General features: G+C 44.8%; 2 protein-coding genes across 6 annotated transcripts; one reads left to right on the top strand and one right to left on the bottom strand.

Annotated features, from left to right (window-relative positions):
* Positions 1-2,557: 2,557 nt before the first annotated feature.
* LOC136528772 (uncharacterized) lies at positions 2,558-19,182 on the bottom strand. 5 transcript variants are annotated; one of them, XM_066521755.1, is made up of 5 exons: positions 19,071-19,182; positions 18,903-18,971; positions 18,623-18,811; positions 17,826-17,911; positions 17,437-17,738 (listed from the first exon to the last, which is right to left on the bottom strand). In XM_066521755.1, the coding sequence occupies exons 1-4, from the start codon at positions 19,168-19,170 to the stop codon at positions 17,826-17,828; spliced, it is 444 nt and encodes a 147-aa protein (XP_066377852.1). In that variant the 5' UTR covers positions 19,171-19,182; the 3' UTR covers positions 17,437-17,738. The 5 variants fall into 5 exon arrangements, with proteins under 5 accessions (XP_066377855.1, XP_066377852.1, XP_066377854.1 ...); XM_066521758.1 differs by lacking the exons at positions 17,437-17,738; positions 17,826-17,911 and adding an exon at positions 2,558-2,599; XM_066521757.1 differs by having other exon boundaries at positions 17,437-18,259.
* On the top strand, positions 16,554-17,660 carry LOC136528771 (uncharacterized). The gene is made up of 2 exons (XM_066521754.1): positions 16,554-17,454; positions 17,533-17,660. Exons 1-2 carry the CDS (start codon positions 17,006-17,008, stop codon positions 17,555-17,557), a joined length of 474 nt encoding a protein of 157 aa, XP_066377851.1. The 5' UTR covers positions 16,554-17,005; the 3' UTR covers positions 17,558-17,660.
* Positions 19,183-19,462: the final 280 nt, after the last annotated feature.

Here is a 19,462-nt window from a genome sequence, read left to right as displayed (position 1 = left end):
CTCACAATCACCATGATCGGAGCCGGAGACAATCACCACCCTCCGCTCAACGATCCTCGCTGCTCCAAGCCATCTAGGTGGCGGCAACCACCAAGAGTAACAAGCGAAATCCACAACGAAACACGAACACCAAGTGCCTCTAGATGCAATCACTCAAGCAATGCACTTGGATCACTCCCAATCTCACTATGATGATGAATCAATGATGGAGATGAGTGGAAGGGCTTTGGCTAAGCTCACAAGGTTACTATGTCAATGTAAATGGCCAAGAGAGTGAGTTTAAACCGGTAATGGGGCGTAAATAGAAGCCCCCACAAAATAGAGCCGTTATACCCCTTCACTGGGCAAAACACGCTCTGACCGGACGCTCCGGTCATACTGACCGGACCCTGGACTCAGCGTCCGGTCCACTGATCTTTGCCATGTGTCACTTTGAGTTAAAACAGAATCGCCAGATCACAACGGCTAAGTGTTGACCGGACGCTCCAACAAAATTGACCGGACACTGAAACCCCAGCGTCCGATCGAGTACAGTAAGGGTTCAAATCCGTTTTTCCTCAACCGGATGCGTCCGGTCCACCTCGACCGAACATAGCCCAGCGTCCGGTGGATTACCCAAGCTACTGTACCGCCAGGTCAGCGTGACCGGACGCAGGTAGTCAGCGTCCGGTGCATTCAGATCCAGCGTCCGGTCACTTGATCGACGCTGGCATCTCCTCTGTTTTCTTCACCCTTGCTTAAATGTGCCAACCACCAAGTGTATTATCTTGTGCACATGTGTTAGTATATTTTCACAAATGTTTTCAAGGGTGTTAGCACTTCACTAGATCCTAAATGCATATACAATGAGTTAGAGCATCTAGTGACACTTTGATAACCGCATTCCGATACGAGTTTCACTCCTCTTAATAGTACGGCTATCAAACCTAAATGTGATCACACTCTCTAAGTGTCTTGATCACCAAAACAAAATAGCTCCTACAAATTATACCTTTGCCTTGAGCTTTTTATTTTTCTCTTTCTTCTTTATAGGTCGAAGCACTTGATCATCACCATGCCATCATCTTTATCATGCTATGATCTTTATTTGCTTCACCACTTAGAGTGTGCTACCTATCTCATGATCACTTGATAAACTAGGTTAGCACTTAGGGTTTCATCAATTCACCAAAACCAAACTAGAGCTTTCAATATGGTGACGTAGGCGACGCTAGAGTTGGCGCGCGGGTGCAGAACTGATCGGACGCTGATCTGCGTCCAGTTGTGCAGCACCGGACGCGTCCGGTCGCAAAACAGAGGCTCTGGGAGCTCCGTGGAAACGACCGGACTCAGGCATAGCAGCGTCCGGTCATCCTGGCGGTGCGCCCGGTCGCAACCTAACCGTTGAGATTAGGCGCTCAGTATTTGAAGCCAGGAATGATGTGGAAGCCATCCGTTGATCGGACGCTGGCAAGGTGCGTCCGGTCGATTCGATCGGCGCGTCCGATCGCTACGATTTTTACCCAGTGAAGGGGTAACGGCTATTTTAGCCCGTGGGGCTATAAATAGAAGTGTTGGTCGGTCTTTGGCCATAAGCTTAGAAGAGTTGAGCACACTAGAGCCTGGGTGGCTTATGTGGTGGTGCTTGGGAGCCATTTATCTCACATATGCATGATAGTGATCATCCGATTGTGTGAGAGAGTGATTCTAGTGCGATTGCATCGTGAGGTTGCATCGAGTGACACTAGGTGATCGAGTTGTAAGCCGGTGATGCTTGTTACTCTTGGAGGTTGCCACCTCCTAGACAGCTTTGAGTTGTCTTGCTTGACCTTTGCCAATTGTCTTGCTTGAGCTTTGCGGACAAATTATACCATTGACAAAGACTAACACATAAAGAGGTAGAAGTTGCAAGAATAAAGCTAGGTGGCCTACTATGCACTCAGCCTAAATTTAATACCCTCCAAATTATGGACAATACCATGTGATCCGGTTTACGTGGAGATGAAAGATATCTGACCGAGCGAGAGAGGGGCACCGTATGATTATTTTCTTCCATGCATGATTATTGTTTCTATTTATGCATGTGGCCTCAGGTGATCGATTTGTTTCCTTCAAAGCAGGCATGGATCACAGGGATGACAGTTTCTTTTTCTATCGCGCGGTGCATGATTATTGTTTCCTTCCATGCATGTGGCCTCAGGTGATCGATATGTTTTCCTTCAAAGCAGGCGGGGATCGCAGGCGTGGGCAGACGGACGAACTAAAACAAATGTCGCATAAAAAAATGTCCACACTTTGTTCTTTTTAGTTGTAGGAGAAAAATATTAATATTTATGGTACAAAATTATTATAATTAGATAGATTGTTGAATCTATTTTCATAATAAATTTATTAAAGATACAAATATTACACGTATTTTCTACAAATTCGATCAAATTTACGGTACGGAAACCAAATTCGGCCGACATGGTTTGGTTCGTGTCATTGCGCGTGAGCACGATGGGATAAACCAATGGCCAGACACGGCGACACTGTTTTTCTTTTTTGTGTTTTTTTCCCCTACTCCACAGTGTGTTCGGACTTGGGACCGCTGGATGTTACGTTCTGCTCCATACGGCATCTAGTATGTGAGAAAAAAAGGAGAATCTTAAGCAAGTTATAAGATCAACTCTATACATAAAACGCTCGACTTCAGGGAGGCTTTAAGCAACAATAGCAAGTTAAGAAAATACCAGATCGCAAGAGAAACGTTAGATACACATAGGAAGATGAGTAATGTTGCCATCATCTGTAAGTTCTGCACACGTGAACATGCGAATTTAGAATTGGGCTCACAGCCTCAGAGACGGAATCGGTCAAGGAGCATTTCCTAACTTCCTATTCCTAAACACCACATTATCCGACTGTTTTCTATGCGAGCAGCACTTTCAGTGCCACATTAACCGACTGCTCCCCATGGTCAAACATACTGAACCCGATGCGGTCGACGGTGACAGACAGACAGACAGGCTGCACCAACCCGCTCCGCCTAGGAACGCCCGAACCAACCAGGGCGTGCCCTGGGAGCGCGCGACGGCGCCGGGCGTCGCGACAAGGCGTCCGTTTCCCGGCAGCACTACCCAACGCCTGCCGCTGCCAGGTTGCCACGCCTCGGTGACCCCGGACCCGCAGACGAGAACCTGGACATCTCCCGTTCGTCCATTAATCAAAATCGAAGGAAAGTGCACTACTCCTACTTTCATTTTCAGTAGAAAAAAGTGCTTCGGCGCGAAGGCAAGCTCGGAGCGGCCGGCGCGTGGCAAGCTGAGCCGGCGGCACCCGCCCCCATCTCCGCTACGCGTCGCGGCCCGGCTGCTGCAGAGGACAGGTTGGATGGTGTGCCGCCTGCCGTGCGCGCCGTGTGGCTCGGCCGTCGGCGCAAGCGCAACGAGGGTGTCACTGATGACGCGCCTCCCCGACGTGCGCTTGACGACAACTCGTGGAGTCGGTGGAGGGTGTGCCGGTGTGTGGTTCCAGGTATCAACAACGGCTGCGGCAGCAAGACGGTTCGTCAGTGCTGGGCAAATGAGCAGAGCAAGGCCTGGTTTAGATGCTGAAAAAATTTCAACCCGATGAATAGTATCACCTTCGTCTTATTTGACAAATATTGTTCAATCGTGGACCAACTAGGCTCAAAAGATTCATCTCGTGATTTCCAACTAAACTGTGTAATTAGTTATTTTTTTTACCTACATTTAATACTCCATGCAAGCGGCTAAAAATTGATGTAATGGAAAGAGAGTGAAAAAACTTGAATTTTAGTGGCATGTAAACAAGGCCCAATTCCGCCTTTCACATCTCCTTTCGGACGGACTGGGCGTTCCTAGGGGAAGACGAGGAATTTGTGCCCGTTTTTCCTTCCGCGATAATCGACCTTGACCAGCTATCCTGCATGTTGGATGGGCCTTTTTCTTCCTAACTCTCAACTTTGGCACTATAAAAAAGAAGATTTTCTGTCACATCAAATTTGCGGTACATGCATGAAATACTAAAAGTAGACGAAATTAAAAACTAATTGCACAGTTTGATTGTACTTTGCGAGACGAATATTTTGAGCCTAATTAGTTAACGGTTGGACAATTATTACTAGATACAAACGAAATACTACAGCATCGCTACAGTATATTTTTTCAACTTTGCACCTCCAAAATTTAGCAACTAAACAAGGCCATAGGCTCATGGCCGCGGAGCTTTGGTCAGACGAGACCGAGCAGACGAACATGAGCTCCGTTGCTGACGTCACTGAACAACATATTCTTGTTTACTGTACCGGAAATAAAGAATAGGAGTATAGGTAGGCCGTAAAGTTCGGTGTCACCCCAAAACCGAGACGTATAGGTAGGCCGACATAACGTCACCGCTCCGCCGACATCTCACAGCCTGATTGTTTGGCCGGGCTTATTCGTTCGCTGATTTGTGTAAGAGAAAAATACTGTTGCAGCTAAAAATTTATGATCGTACCCCAGCCGAACAGGCTGTCAGTTGTCACTCGTGTTCCATTCGACGGGAACGGGCCCCAGCCCCGCCCTGTCCGTCCCTCTCTCCGGAACCGAGATTACGTGCAGCCAAGCCCAAATCATCTGACGATTTCAAGTCCAAATTACGCATCCGATCAGGTAAATCTCGTGGACCAGTCGTCGTCACTCGCCAAATGCGCTGCTCCGCTTTCGGCAACCAAGATCCACGAAACCGACCGCGCTTTCGGCTTGGCCATGGTGGCCCATGCCATGCCCCGTGGACTGCCGACCTGCTTGGGAAGAGCTCGAACCCGAGCGGACGCACGGCGTGAGGCCAAAGCATATCGGCATGGTTGTCCACGTGGAGAGTCTGCTGAACTGCAGGTCTACTGCACTTGGGCCCCAACAGGGGAGACATGCTCTCTTGGTGCCACTGCCACGCGCGAAATTGCATGGAAGTTGGGGAGCTAGCGTCGCCGTGGCGTGCTTGGTGCCCGGTGTGCCGTGTACGTAGCTTATCAGCTCGCCTCGGCCAGTCGGCGTGCGCGCGGGGGGAGCAGAGTCCATGGATGGCCGACCCCGTGCGTGGGCGGTGGTCGTGGCCCTGGCCCAGCCGGCGGGTTTCCGTGCGGCCCACACTGCCACATAGCTAGGACGACGACGACGCGATAAGAAGCCCAGTCTGAGCTTTCGATCTCCCCCGGCCGTGCTGCGGATATCGGCTCTGTTCGCCGCGGCTAAAGTTACTGTTCACTGATTTAGAAATAGTACGGCTCGTAAGAGAAGCCAACGCGCCATCGTCGTTGGCCCGTCCGCTGATTTTCACAGGCTACAGTTAGCGTAGAGGTGGCCTATGTGGAGTGTGGACTTTAGAACCGAAATTTGGGCCTTCTGTGAGGCCGTACGATAGCCATGAACGGGCCGGGCCAGTTAGCCTATCTGGATTCCACTCAAAAAAGAAAAGAAAAGAAAGATAGCCTATCTGGATCTAAATTTCTGACGGTATTGGAAAGGAGCTGCAATTTGTCCCTTCCCTCTGGCGTCAACTAGTTCCAAACTCCTATAAAATAAAAAATAGTTCCAAACTGAAGAGTGCCAAACGTCACAGAAGACGTTCATGTGACGCCACTGCACTCGCCGGCTCCGTGAGACGTTACCAAGGTCTGCTCGCTTGCTCGTTTCCGATACAGCTCATCTTTGGAATCTCAGATGCTATGCTAGCCCCGTCCGATCGATGCCTGATCGACTGAATGTTTAGAGCTGGCCGGTTGATGTCTAACTCCGATTCCGTGAGCAGAACCAGATTATAATACGGGATCAGCGATCATCAGCATGTTTTTTTTTTCGTATACGATTATAGATTATAAACGAGAATAGTATTTTTTTCTTACACTAAACTGATCAGCGGTAAATAATCCACCGTCCTTTGCCACGAAACGAACAGAATGCATCACGGTACACCTGGGAATCATCGCGACATGGCATACTAGTACTTGTCTGGATAAACAATTCGAGAGCTCAGGAAGGAACACACCGCGCGTACGTAGTACGTGGTCTGGGTGAAATTTTTGTATTTTGGTCTTTTTAAAAAATAATTTTTATAAAAATACCTACGTCAAAACGTTTTCTGAAAATAGATCATTTTTAGACGTCTTAGAACATGACGTCGAGGTATGGGGGTCGACGTCGACTGACACGACGCCGAGGTATTGCCACGTCACGGACGACCGGGGTCGTCGGCGACACGATGGCGCGTGGGGTCCGAGACGTCGGCGTCGCGTCAGCAAACGCCAAGGGCCCAACCTCGGCGCGGCTGGACTGCGCGCCGAGCTATGCCCAGGCGGCCCAACCACGCACGGTGGCCCAGTAGCTCGGCACGGGGTCACTTAACGCCGAGCCACCAGACCTCGGCGCGGCCCGACTCAATGCCGAGGTCTGGTCCCTTGAGGCCGCGCCAAGGCCCCCTTCTTCTTCCTCCCTCCATTCTGAAGACCGTCGGCTCCCAAATCCCCCACGGCTCCCACGAAACTCTAACCCCAAATGCGACTCTAGGTGTCCGGATCTTATCTCCCGAAGCTTCCTCGAGGTAATGGTCCCTCCTTCCTCCAATCTATCCGCATAGATGTGCTTGCATTGTCTCTAATCATGTGGAATCATGGGTGTATGGTGTTTTGGTATATGTGTGTTTGCATTTGTAAAATGTATGGCTTAGGATGATTGAGTGCATTGTTGTTTAACTGTTTTATGTGCTGAACATGTTAGGTTAGTTTGGTTTATAGTTATTTTAGTCATTAAGGTTCTTTGTTTATTGTAGGTGTCATTAGGGTTAGTTATTTGTTGGTCATTAGGGTTAGTATGTATTTTATTTATTTGTTGGTCATTACATTTCAATTTTTTATAACCAAGGCGTTTTGTCAAGGTACTCATCTTTCCCCTCTTTCATTTCATCCATTTAGATTCGGTTGTTTTTGAACTTGGCATTATAGGTTTGGTTCATGTTCATGTCATTCGTGCAATGTATGGTGGTTCAAATGATTGAATGACCTAAATGTATGGTTGTTGTTGTTGTATATGTTCTGGTTTATAATCATTGAGTTAAATTTTGTGTTTGTTGGGATTCAAATTTGCTTAGGGTTTGTAATAAAAAGCTTATTTGGGAGGTATAGTGATTTAGTGTTAGTAGCTTTACATTCGTTGCAAGGTACTTTGAATTGATTTTTTTCTACGTAATGTTAGGATGCCAAGGCGTGGTAAAGCTCGTATTCCAAGGTAATCCCAATGTTTATTCATTATTTGTGCAACAAATAGAAAACCCTAGGTTTAGGTTTGGTTCTCCGTTAATATGACTAAATTCTTTCAATTGTAGCTATGGTCGCCAGAGGGCAAATCCCTACGACCTAAAGCCTCTCCCTGAAGGTGTTTCTCGACCAATGTGCTTTTATGGTGATCCTTGCAAGGTAGACATCTCTGAAGATGAGGAAACATATAGACAGAGGTACTGGATGTGTCCCAATTATGCATGGAAACCTACAAAGCAACAGCGTCGTGCATCGTTTGTGAGGAATTTTTATTGTGTGTTAATTAATTTTCTTATGATATTAAGTATTGCTTATTTATTTGTTTTGTAACAATTTGTTTTTCTTGCAGACCGTTCCACCACTGTGTGACTTTGAGCAGTGGATTGACACTGAGATCAAGGAGTCGGACAAGCAGCATCTAGAAGGCCTGAAGGAGTGGGATGCGGAGGTTAAGGAGAGGTTTGAGTAGAGACACAGACATGAGGCTATAGAAAAGGAGCATAAGGAAGAGGAGGAAAGGAGGCGTGTTGCTGCGTACAGGGTGGAGAGGGAGAAGAAGCTTGAGCGTGCGCGCCGAGTGAAGGCAGCGATAGAGGAGAATCCCGATGCCCAGAGGAAGGAAAAGTAGCCTCGTTGCACTCAGTAGGTATTTAGTTTATTCACGAGCGATGTCATGTAGCCCTGGACTTTTTTACTATGTTGTAATGCACTCTGCTTTTATTTCAGATGAACTTATTCCCTGGACTTTTTTTATTATGTTGTAATACACTATGCTTTTATTTCAGATGGTCTTATGCCCTGTACTTCGTTAACTATCCTAAGACTGTAGTGCTACTGTTTGTATCACTGAAAAGGCTACTTGTGCTGTTGTAGTCACTGAAAGGGCTACAAGTACTGTTGCAGTCAATGAAAAGTCTATTTGAAAACTCACTGAAAAGCCTAGATTCGTTTACTGTTGTATCCGTATACGCAGTGAATTAATATTAGAGTGATATACTGCATTTAGATGAAGTGACAAAACACAGGTGTAGCCTTTTCAGATGAAATGACTAGTCATGGTTGTAGGCTTTTCAGATGAAGCATCTAGCCTTTGCAGATTCAATAAATGAGTACGCACACAAGTTTTTTGTCAAGTAGCATTCATGGTGAACCTGCCTTCATCTCTATATATAGTGGTCCATGTCTTGCTCCACATCCACACAACTTGTTTTCTAGTATAGTTTTAGCAAATGTCGAGCGGAGGTTTCTCGAGTGGAAAGGGTTTCGGCGAAAGGAGAGGAAAGGGGGTGAGGAAGGGACCTCCGATTGTGTGGGAGGGTTCTCTGGGTCCTGATTCTTTTGAAGAACCAATAGAGGAATTTCCTTTGGAGAGGAAGAGTGACTTCACCCGTGAGAGACCTCTTAGATCATACGACAAGCGCATTGAAGATTGGCCAAAATGCCGCCATGGTTTGGATTGCGTTGTGCAGATGTACAACGACTGTGATGGTGGAGGCCGTCGTTTCTTCAGATGCCCACGAGGATTTGTATTTCCTTTGAACTCTCTCCTTTTTTAGATTTGCATTTGGTTTCTAGTAGACTTATTGGTAGATGGGTTTTCAGGATTCAAGCTGTCTAGATAACTGTGGCTTCACTAGATGGGTCGACCCTCCTCCTATCTATCCCCATCAACAGTACATCACATATCTACAGGGATGCATCTTTGACCTAGAGTATGGCCCTGGAAGTGGTAACAGGGACAAGTTGGACGACGACAACAGCAATGATGCAGAGGAGGCACTATGCAATAATCCGTACTATGAGTGCCCGTACCATAAGAAGGACGGGCCTCCTTCTCCACCGCCACCGCCACCGCCTCCGTCAACTGGAGGATACTATGGGGAAGGCGCAACTCAGTTCAATATGTGAGAGCATTATTAGGACCAACCTTTGTTAGTCAATCCGAATGTGGAATGCTTGTATGCGTTGTTCTTTTTAATCTCCTAAGGCATGCTAGGTTTAGTTTGCAACATGCCATTGTTAGTTTTCATGTGAGTGTGTACCCTTTGCAATGTCTGTATCACTTGTTTCTTTCAATCCCCTAAGGCATGCTAGGTTTAGTTTGCGACATGCTATTGTTAGTTTTGATGTGAGTGTAATCGTTGTGCATTCGCTATTTCATAAATTGCAGTTTACCTACCTCTAAGTTTCATGTACTATGGTTGATTCCCAAACTGAAAAAAGATTTGACTCTCTCTAAAAATAGGGGATTGAAATCGAACCAACATTCGGTTTTTTCTGCAGGAACAAACATACTAACATAAACATAGCATGTCTACTCTTATTAGTATAACTCGTGTTAGTAGAAGAGGAATCGTTGAGAAAGATTTTTCATTTGAATCATGCAAATAGGATTGCAACCTATACCAAAGGTTTAGAAGACCTCTGTCTTTAATACTTTATTCTTTCTATTTTATGATTCATAGGCTCGGCCTCAAGTCGGACGACACCGAGGTAGATGACCAAGGCGTTGATTCGGACCACGCCAACCCTAGGGTTTGGCTCGGCCGTTTACGTGTTGGGCTGAGGCTCGGCGTCGAGTCGGCCCACGCCAACCCTAGGGTTTGGCTTGGCCGTTTATGAGTTGGGCTGAGGCTCGGCGTCGAGTCAGCCCACGCCAACCCTAGGGATCACAACGGCCGGCGCCAGGTTTGGGCTGAACCTCGGCGCCAGGTTTCAATCCGATCAACACGTCTAAGGCAACAGGCTGTAATCATGTGGGAGCAATGCCTATGGTATATGATCAGTTTTCCACACGTACACTTGTTCTCATTGATCACTACTTTATGTTTTCGAGCACCCCGATCTTCACCACCAATGTTAGTTCCACCACCCTCTAGAATCTCATATCCATGGTTGATCGAATCAAAACATGAACTCTTCTGTCGTTTAGACTTTTTCTTTGAGAAAGCTAGTTCCTGAGATGCTAAAAGTGGCCAAGCTTTGCTTGCTGTCCATAGAGACCTTGCATGCTTCTTCCTCGAAACGAACCAAGAATTCAACTTGTAGAAGGTGAATGAGGCAATAGCAGTCATAGGCAGACCACGACAACCTCTTAGAAGGCTGTTGAACATCTCTGCCATGTTACTAGTCATGAAGCCCCATCTCCAACCACCGGTGTCATATGCAAGTGACCACTTATCCTTCGACGCCATCAACTCGCTCAAGAATTGCCTGCCATCAACATTTGTAGCTAACTTCAGGGCATCTAACTTATCTTTGAATAATTGAACCTCTTGCTGCTTGCAAACCTCCTCAAATAATTTGAAGTTGTCATTTGTGTGATCACGCCTTATAAGATTTTGAGCAAGGTGTCTGGTGCACCACCGGTGATGTATTTGGCCGTAACCAGGAATCTCTTGTTCTACGGCATTGAGAATGCCAGCATGCCTATCGGATATCACACAAACATCACGTCCTAGACCAATTACCACTTGTCTTACTAGCCTGAGAAACCAACACCAACTATCCATGTCCTCCTTCTGAACTATCGCAAAGGCCAATGGCACAAGCTGGTCTTCTGCATCTGTCCCAATACAAATAAGCATTGTGCCTTCAAATTTCCCTGTAAGAAAGGTCCCGTCAATTGAGACGACAGGCCTGCAATGCTTGAATGCTTCGATGCTCTGCCTGAACGCCCAAAACGCTATTCCAAATACCTGGCTACCATTTCTTGTTTCACCCTCCTTAGGTAAATATTCGAAGTGCATCCTAGGATTTATAGCCCTCATTGCGTTCAACATTATAGGGAGGCGCTCATAAGCTTCTTCCCAATTTCCAAATATTATTTCCAGTGCACGCTGCTTTGCCCTCCATACTTTCCCATACTTGACATAGTAATTGTACCGTTGGAAGATGATCTCAACCAACGCAGACACCATAATGGTTGGCATATGCTTCACCATGGGGCATAACTGCCTTGCAATGAACCTAGAATTGAGCTGCAGATGGTTCTCTTCTGCCTCAGCAGTGGTACAAACATGTGGTTGCTTCACTGAGGTAATCTTCCATTTGCCTGCCTTCGTCTTCCTAGCACATACTCTCCAACCACACTGTTGTTCTTCATAAGCAACAGTGTACCTCTTCTCCTTGAATGAATTGATGACCCTAAAAGGTCGGTTGTGTACAATGGAGTACTCTTGCAACCATGATTTCAACTCATCCATGGTAGCAAACAATATGCCCTTTCGTATGATGAGGCAACCACTAACATCAGGCACAGTTGTATCACTTGGCCCACCATCAGCTACTGTCCTATGACCGTGGCTAAGGTCCTCGAAATCACCAACTAGTGGATCTCTCCAAGGCAAGACCCTAGATAATATATCTATTTCCCTAAAATTGAGACAACTAATAAGGCGATCATCATTAGAGTCTTTGGCTATCTCCTCTACGAAGGATTCATCATCTCCAGCTATCTCCATGTCAAAACGGTTCGTAGCCCTAGCATCACCAAAGTATTCTTCACCACTAAGATCATCTTCGTCGCTAAGCTCATCCTCAATAGAAAAGTCTCCGCTAGCGTCGTCTAAACCTTCTTCTGCATCACCAATTACATAATCATCATCCTTTTCATCACTATCATGATTGCCCTCACCATCGGCAACCGGATTCTCTTCCTCATCTCCACCGTAGCCTAGTTGTGTGACAAGTATTTCTTCTTCAGACAAAGGACCATAACCTATGTGACCGGGGGAAGATGGCCATGCTTCGAAGTTATTATTTCCTAAGCCGGACTCCTTACTTACTACTAAATCCAAAGATCGCACTTCTGAGGCTAATACAACTACCTTGTAATCATTCCATTCAGTCTCGCTTGTAATTTTGAGCAACCGCTTGATCCGAGGACCCTTCGATGACTCAACATCTATGACACCTTCAAACTGAACATGCACGTCTCCTTCATTCCAGCCTAACTTAACCTTCACTCGCTCCACTAACCGGGTCAAAGATGGCGTTTCAGAAAAAATCAACAACTCCTCACACATGTCCAGAAATTCCAAACTATCATCTCTTGTCCTAACAATACGGCCTCCATGATGCAACCTCACTAATTTATCCATCTACAGCCATCACACAACAAGTAGTGTCACATATCAATATATCATGCGAGTTTCAATCCAATAAGTAGAAACTAAAATATATCATTTCATCTTTTTCAATCCCAACAACATAATCATTTCTAGTCATAAAAAATTGAAATGTAATGACCAACAAATAAATAAAATACATACTAACCCTAATGACCAACAAATAACTAACCCTAATGACACCTACAATAAACAAAAAACCCTAATGACCAAAATAACTAGAAACCAAACTAACCTAACATGTTCAGCACATAAAACAGTTAAACAACAATGCACTCAATCATCCTAAGCCATACATTTTGCAAATGCAAACACAAATATACCAAAACATCATACACCCATGATTCCACATGATTAGGGACAATGTAAGCACATCTACGCAGATAGATTGGAGGAGGGGAGGGACCTTTACCTCGAGAAAGCTTCGGGAGCCGAGATCATGGCACCTAGGGTCGATTTTGGAAGCTATCGTTTGGTGGTGGCGTGGGGGAGAAGAGAAAGAGAGGAGACCGATGGTTTCAGAATGGAGGGAGGAAGAAGAAGGGGGCCTCGGCGCGGCCTCAAGGGACCATACCTCGGCGTTGAGTCGGGCCACGTTGAGGTCTGGTGGCTCGGCGTTAAGTGACCCCGCGCTGAGCTACTGGGCCACCGTGCGTTGTTGGGCCGCCTGGGCCGCGCGACGGATGGTGCCAATAGCTCGGCGCGCAGTCTAGCCGCGCCGAGGTTGGGCCCTTGGCGTCTGCTGACACGACGCCGACATCTCGGACCCCACGCGCCACTGTGTCGCCGACGACCCCGGTCGTCCGTGACGTGGCAATACCTCGGCGTCGTGTCAGTCGACGCCGACCCTCGTACCTCGGCGTTATGTTCTAAGACGCCTAAAAATGGTCTATTTTTAGAAAACGTTTTGGCGTAGGTCTTTTTGTAAAAATTGTTTTCAAAAGGGACCAAAATACAAAAATTTCACGTGGTCTGGCGAAAAGATAGAAGCAAAAGACGGAGAGGCAGAGGCTCCCAATGGTGGCAGGTCACGCTAACATGGCAGAGGCGGCATTCCAATCTCATTTTCAACGCAGTGCAGGCCCATCGCTCATCAGTGTCTGTCCTATTGCCACCACAAGTTGTGAGCGTGATCATGCGTGGAGACTAGAGAACGATAGAGAAATGCCAAATGCCTGAACAATCGAGATGGGAAACGACGGGCAGGGCCCGGGCGGTTAATAAACAGAGGGTGTGGTGAGCTTTGGCCACTCTCTGGGCACCTTATACACTTGTGCACATTCTTTAAAAGCTGAGTAATACACTTCACTCATTTGTTCACTTAATTTCATCATCTTAAGTGAGATTAGAGATCTTCTAGTGCATTGCATTGGGTTGCATCATCTTATGGTACTAGTTGGATGATTTGAGCTGTTTATAAGCTTGTTACTCTTGGTGTTTGCCGATACTTAGATGGCCTGGTGATTGGAGGGTCGTTGAGCGGAGTTGGTGATTGTCTCTGGCCTCGATCGGCTGCTTGTGAGGGGTCTTGTGCCTTTTCGGACAGAGCGCTAAAGGCAACTCTAGTAAATTACTCGTGTCATTGAGTTACCTCACTTGTGGGTAGGTTCTTACGGTATCCAATTGTGTGGACGAGGTTTTGCAACACCTCTTAGCCACCGAACCACCAAGTGATGGTTGACATAATGGGGACTAGCGTGCTGGCAAGCAGGTAAATCTCGGGATAAAAATTGGTTGTATCTTGCCCTCTAGTATTCTCCCGGTGATTGAATTGGTGTTCATCTTGTGATTGGTTCACTCCTCTACGCTGCGGTATAATCATCCTACTTACTTTTTTATATTCCTTACAAACTAGTTGTCAATCTCTTTAGTGTAATTAGTTTTGAGAGCTTGTCTTGCTTGCTAGTTTAGTATCACCTAGTGGAGCTCTTTAGTGTAGACTTGTTGAGAGCACTTAGTGAGTAGTGACGTAGCCATTGTTTGTGCCTAGTGATCATAACAACTAGAATTATTGAATAGATAGCTTGTAACCCTCGTAGTGATAGAGCAAAATTGTATTTCACCATTTAATGTACTAACCCTCGTATAGTTTATGAAACCATATGAGAGATATGTAAAATTTGTGAACAATATTCTTACCACTTTATCGGATGAATAAATGATCAAAATAAAAGTTTTAGATCTTAATGAATTATACAACTTTTATATTCATGACTTTTCTAGCTGAAATCATTTACTCTTTGAAAATATTGTTTGAAGTTGCCATTTTATGAAATTCAAAATTTGAACTTTCCAAACTAAGTCACATGAAAAGATGACCAAAATAAAAGTTGTAAATCTTGATGCGTTTTACAACTTTTATGTTTACAACATTTTCATTTTAGGTCATTTTCTAACTTAAAATTTAATTCAAATTTCACAAATTCAAATTTTCAATTTTTAATTTTTTTATTTTTTAAAAAATAAAATGTATCATTATATATATGCAAGTTGTTTTTTATGTGTATGGGAAAATATAGTAAATTGTTTTTAATACATTTATAAAAAAAATATGCAGAACTAACATTTAAAAAATTTCAAAAATATGAAAATATTTGTAGGGGCGGCTCATCACCGGCCGCCCCTACTGTGTCATTTATAGGGGCGGCTGACCTCATGGGACCCTGTGTAGGGATGGCTGCAGAGTGAGCCGCCCTTAAAAAAAAAAAGATGCCGTTGCTATAAATCGTTTGTGTAGTAGTGATATATCTATCTACTATCAATAAAAGTCGGCATCAGGAGGCTGGCCGGCCATACGATGAATCTAAAGACTCTCTGCTAGAGTTTTAGGGCTTCTGTTTCACTGAACGGTGCACTGTTCGCGTCAACATAGCATGACTATTTATGAATAGTCTTCTTTTCTCTCTTTATTAAAAAGTAGAAGCGGCTGAAGTCACTATTTTTTTATTTCACTGAAGCTGAGTGAAGCGTTACCAAAGGAGTGTAAGGGCCTGTTTAATAGAGGCTTCATTTTATTTTAATTCTCTGTATAAGCTAATTCTTTGAAAAAGAAGTGATTTTGTGGCTGAAAGTAATTCTATTTGATTCTTTAGCATAAACTATCAAAATCACGATGGAGAATCACTTTACAAAATTGAGAATTAGGAGAAGCTACTTTTTTTTAGCTCTCAGCCTCTTATCATTTCAGAGAATCACTTCACAAAATTAGCAAGAACCACTTTGCTCTGAAAAACTATTTGGCAGAGCTCCAACCGTATTCAACAAAGAATCAGCTCTGAGAGCACTGTAAACAGGACCTAAGTCTCTCTTTGACTGTGCTTCTCAACAGACTTTATAGCTTTGATTTCTCTTGCTTCTAGAAGGACAAAATCACCTAAACACATAGTTTCTCTAGATTTACAGGAGAAGCCGTTCGAAAAGATATCCTATCAAACAGAGTCTAAATATAATTGTAACAAGCATAAGCCAGAGTCCTAAACTCGGATGTAGTTTTGAAGTAAGTGTGCACGCGAGCTACCATTATTGCACACGGTACATCGCACCAGGCCAGCTGCATTAGCAAGCAGGACTAGCTCGAGCATGTTGGGTTTGGTGTGACTAAAGTTTAGTCACCACCTCTTAGTTATTTTTAGTCCTTAAAATACTAAACATGTACTACTACAAAAAGAATTTGTAGCAACGCTCTTTTTTTAGGGAAGACTCTATATTGAGCCGCCCCTACAAATGGTGACCAAACAAGTCGTCCTTACAAATTCATTTGTAGGGGCTGCTGGTGTTATCAGACGCCGCTATAAATGGCTCAATTTGTAGGGGCGGCTTTATATCCAGCCGCCCCTACAAATAGACGCTGAATAGTAAAAATTAAGCACTAAAATTCGAATTTTTTAAACGACCTCGGATGGAGAAACAACCAAAACTAAAGTTGTATTTCCCAAAAAGTTATACAACTTTATAGTTGATAACTTTTTGATTTGAAATGATCTTGTCAAGGAAAACTACGTTTGAATTTCTAAAAATTTAAAATTTGAATTTTTAAACGACCTCTGATGGACAAAAAAAAAATGAAAGTTATAGATCTCGAAAAGTTATGAAACTTTGTAGTTGCAACTTTTTGATTTGAAATCATCTTGTTAAGGAAAACTACGTTTGAATTTCTCAAATTTGAAATTTAAATTTTGTAAACGACATCGGATGGAGAAAGTACCAAAATGAAAGTTGTAGGTCTCAAAACATTATGAAACTTTGTACTCCCTCCGTATAGGAAAAGGAAGGCGTTCTCGGACTTCTACTCGTTTGCGTAAAGGATGTCGCCGAGCGCTTGCCTGCGTGATTTGGGACAGCTTTGCCCCTGCCGCGTACTAATAATAGCGCAGCCTTACTTCGCATGCTGCGTCGCCCGTTTATCGCTCATTTAATCACCACGTACTAATAATAGCGCAGCCTCGCTTCGCATGCCGCGCTGCCCCGCTCGCCTCCCTTCGTCCTCAACCGCTCGTCTATCCTGGCCTGGCCGCTTCCTCGCCGATGATGCGCTCGCTGCTTCCTCGCCTATGCCGTGCTCGCCGCTTCCTCGCCGACGCCGCGCTCGCCGCTTCATCGCTCCATGGATGCAGCGGCGGACTCTGTGACGTCAGAGGAGTTAGCGCTGGCGGACTCCATGGAGATAACGACGGAGGATGACCTCGAGCAGGAACCCACGATCGTTGCTGGCGCCATGGAGATGACTTCAGAGTCCTTCGTGCCATACTCCTTGCTGCCGGAGTCCAAGCCTTCTCTCTGTGTTCGCTGCGACACGACCCGTGATGACAACGACGATGAAGGCTGCCGCCTAGCTCGTCGCCTCGCTAGCAGGTGTGCCCGTTGCGGTCTTGTTCACCGCGACTACGATCTCGCAGCAAGGATAATGGATGACATAGAAAAATTTGATTGCGAGATCTATATTCCTGATGTCAAGAAGCTTCAAATGGATGGCTACACCATACTTGTGCCTAAGAACGTTTTGAAGAAGTTGGAGGAGCATAGGAAGATGAAGCATGATGCAAAGAAAAAACAGTAAGGTTACATGTCCCATTCATTCAAGCTAATATGCATTTGTTTCTACTAATTTGCAAAGATAATGGTTTCATGCAGGAAGACTAGCAATGGCTTCAGCTAGCAAGGACGCTTCACAGGAGATTTGCAATGGTAGTCGATCTTCTTTCTCTAGTTTTTTTTTCTTTTTGCATGTGAGGAATCTTGAACTTGTTGCATCCTTTAACCGTCATGGCTTCCTTCAAAACACTCTTAAGTGTTAGAAAAATTTTGTTTGCTTTGTGTGGACAATACTCTATGAATGCCTACAAAACATATGTTGAAGAAATCAATCAATGGGTAAATTAGTTGTTCAAAAAACAATGAAACAAGTGAACAATTGATCCATTTACCTATTGCACTGCTGGAACTAGATCTTCTACTGTTTTTGCATTCTTCTTGTATTGAATAGATTGAATAGCTTGAAAAAACCCCAAGTCTAGAATATTGAAAGCCGGAGAATTGGGTGGTTGACAAATTAGACGAATGTCAAATCCTTGTTGCTTAGCAGCCTCACAAAAAACCGGATCATTCACAGGTAAATGAGAAGTTGCATTATCTTGTTGTATGAAAATTGGTTTGTTCACATCTTTTCTTGGCCATTTTGGCTCGGATGGCAGGTAATACTTTGTTTACCCTGAAATCTCTAATCACATCTCTTGTGATTGAAGTTATGGGCTTGATAACTTGGGCTCCACGAAGACGGTTCTGACTTCTTCTTACAGCATTTCCATAAGTGATCAATGGAAAGCAACCAATTTTTCCATAAAAAATACACTCCGCATCCCTAAACCTCGGCCGAGTACAAACACACAAAAACATGAGCCTAGGGATGTAATTCTTATTCTTACAAGTGCGATGGGGCTCATCTTCCTCGGGTAGCAAGTAATATTTCTTAGATTTTTGAGAGAGATAAAATCATTTTTCATCAATAAACACAAAGTCAAAAAACCCCCTTAAATCTTGGATCACCAAGCAAACCCTTCTCAATCATGTGAACATACCACTTTAACCGAGACTTCTTGTTAGCATCTGTGAGGTATGTGTTGATGCTACTAGAGTGGCGCCTAAGAAAACATTTTTTCAAATACCTTTGTATCTTTCATTCTTGTTCTTACAACCGGAATGCTATGAGCAAGTGGTATTTTACCTCGCTTCCACAAGCGCTGAACTGACCGAATGTGTAGTCCAAAATGATCAGCAACAATTCTCGTATCTTTCTTGTCTAGTTTGCCATTCTTGCTTCTAGCCAACAAAGCTTGATAAACTTGTGTTGTGACTTCTTCTGTCATGTCTTTCCTTCTCTGGTTGACTTGAACGGAAGCCTCAATAACATGTTCTAGTTGTAAAAAAAAAATAAACACACTAAATCCAACGATTTTGATTACGAGCAAAGTTTACTTTAAAAAAGTAAGGGGGGTTTATCTTACCAGCAAGGTTTTGTACAAAATCAAAATGAACTGCACCATATTCGTCCAGTGGCAAGTTCAAATCAAATTCTATAAAAAAGAAAGCATTGAACTAGTAAAAAATAAAGTGGCCATGTGACACATGAAACTAAGGGGGTGTTTACTGGCCAGGATGCTATGAGACATTACCGTTGCCAGTTTCCAACGGAAACTCGTTGATGTCGAACCCACCATTGCCGTCTTCGTCTTCCAGCGCATTGAGATCAAAGGTATCAAATAAACTGACCATGTGTGACTCTAAATGAACTCGTTCGTTCCTTTCAAGCGAGTTGCACGGGACGTTTAAATAGCGAAACGCGAGCGCTGATATCAACACTAGTGCACACCGCTGTAGTCCTGCCTGCGCCGATATCGACGAGACGTGGGGCAGCCCGGTGCGTGCGACCAGCCAGGAAATAATGGCGGGGTGCCATGCATGCCCTGTCTGGGCTGGCTGTCCGGCCGCTGCTACCCGGAAGCTTCGACGAAGGTCCCTCTCACCAGCTAGCTGCCCGTCCGGGGGCGCCCGCCCGGAAGGCCGG

This window comes from Miscanthus floridulus, chromosome 19 (assembly GCF_019320115.1).
Source record: "Miscanthus floridulus cultivar M001 chromosome 19, ASM1932011v1, whole genome shotgun sequence".
NCBI classification, from domain to species: Eukaryota; Viridiplantae; Streptophyta; class Magnoliopsida; order Poales; family Poaceae; genus Miscanthus; species Miscanthus floridulus.
The sequence above is the reverse complement of the archived record's forward strand: the minus strand, read 5'-3'. Positions and strand labels throughout refer to the sequence as shown.

Bases quoted from the DNA above. Each gene is read 5' to 3' on its own strand.
- LOC136528771 (XM_066521754.1), top strand. From the start codon at position 17,006: ATGGATGCAGCGGCGGACTCTGTGACGTCAGAGGAGTTAGCGCTGGCG. The intron at 17,455-17,532 runs GTAAGGTTACAT...GGTTTCATGCAG, and splicing joins CATGATGCAAAGAAAAAACA to GAAGACTAGCAATGGCTTCA.
- LOC136528772 (XM_066521755.1), bottom strand. From the start codon at position 19,170: ATGGTCAGTTTATTTGATACCTTTGATCTCAATGCGCTGGAAGACGAA. The intron at 18,972-19,070 runs GTAATGTCTCAT...TCTTTTTTATAG, and splicing joins TCCGTTGGAAACTGGCAACG to AATTTGATTTGAACTTGCCA. The intron at 17,912-18,622 runs GTAAAATACCAC...TCAATATTCTAG, and splicing joins TCAGCGCTTGTGGAAGCGAG to ACTTGGGGTTTTTTCAAGCT.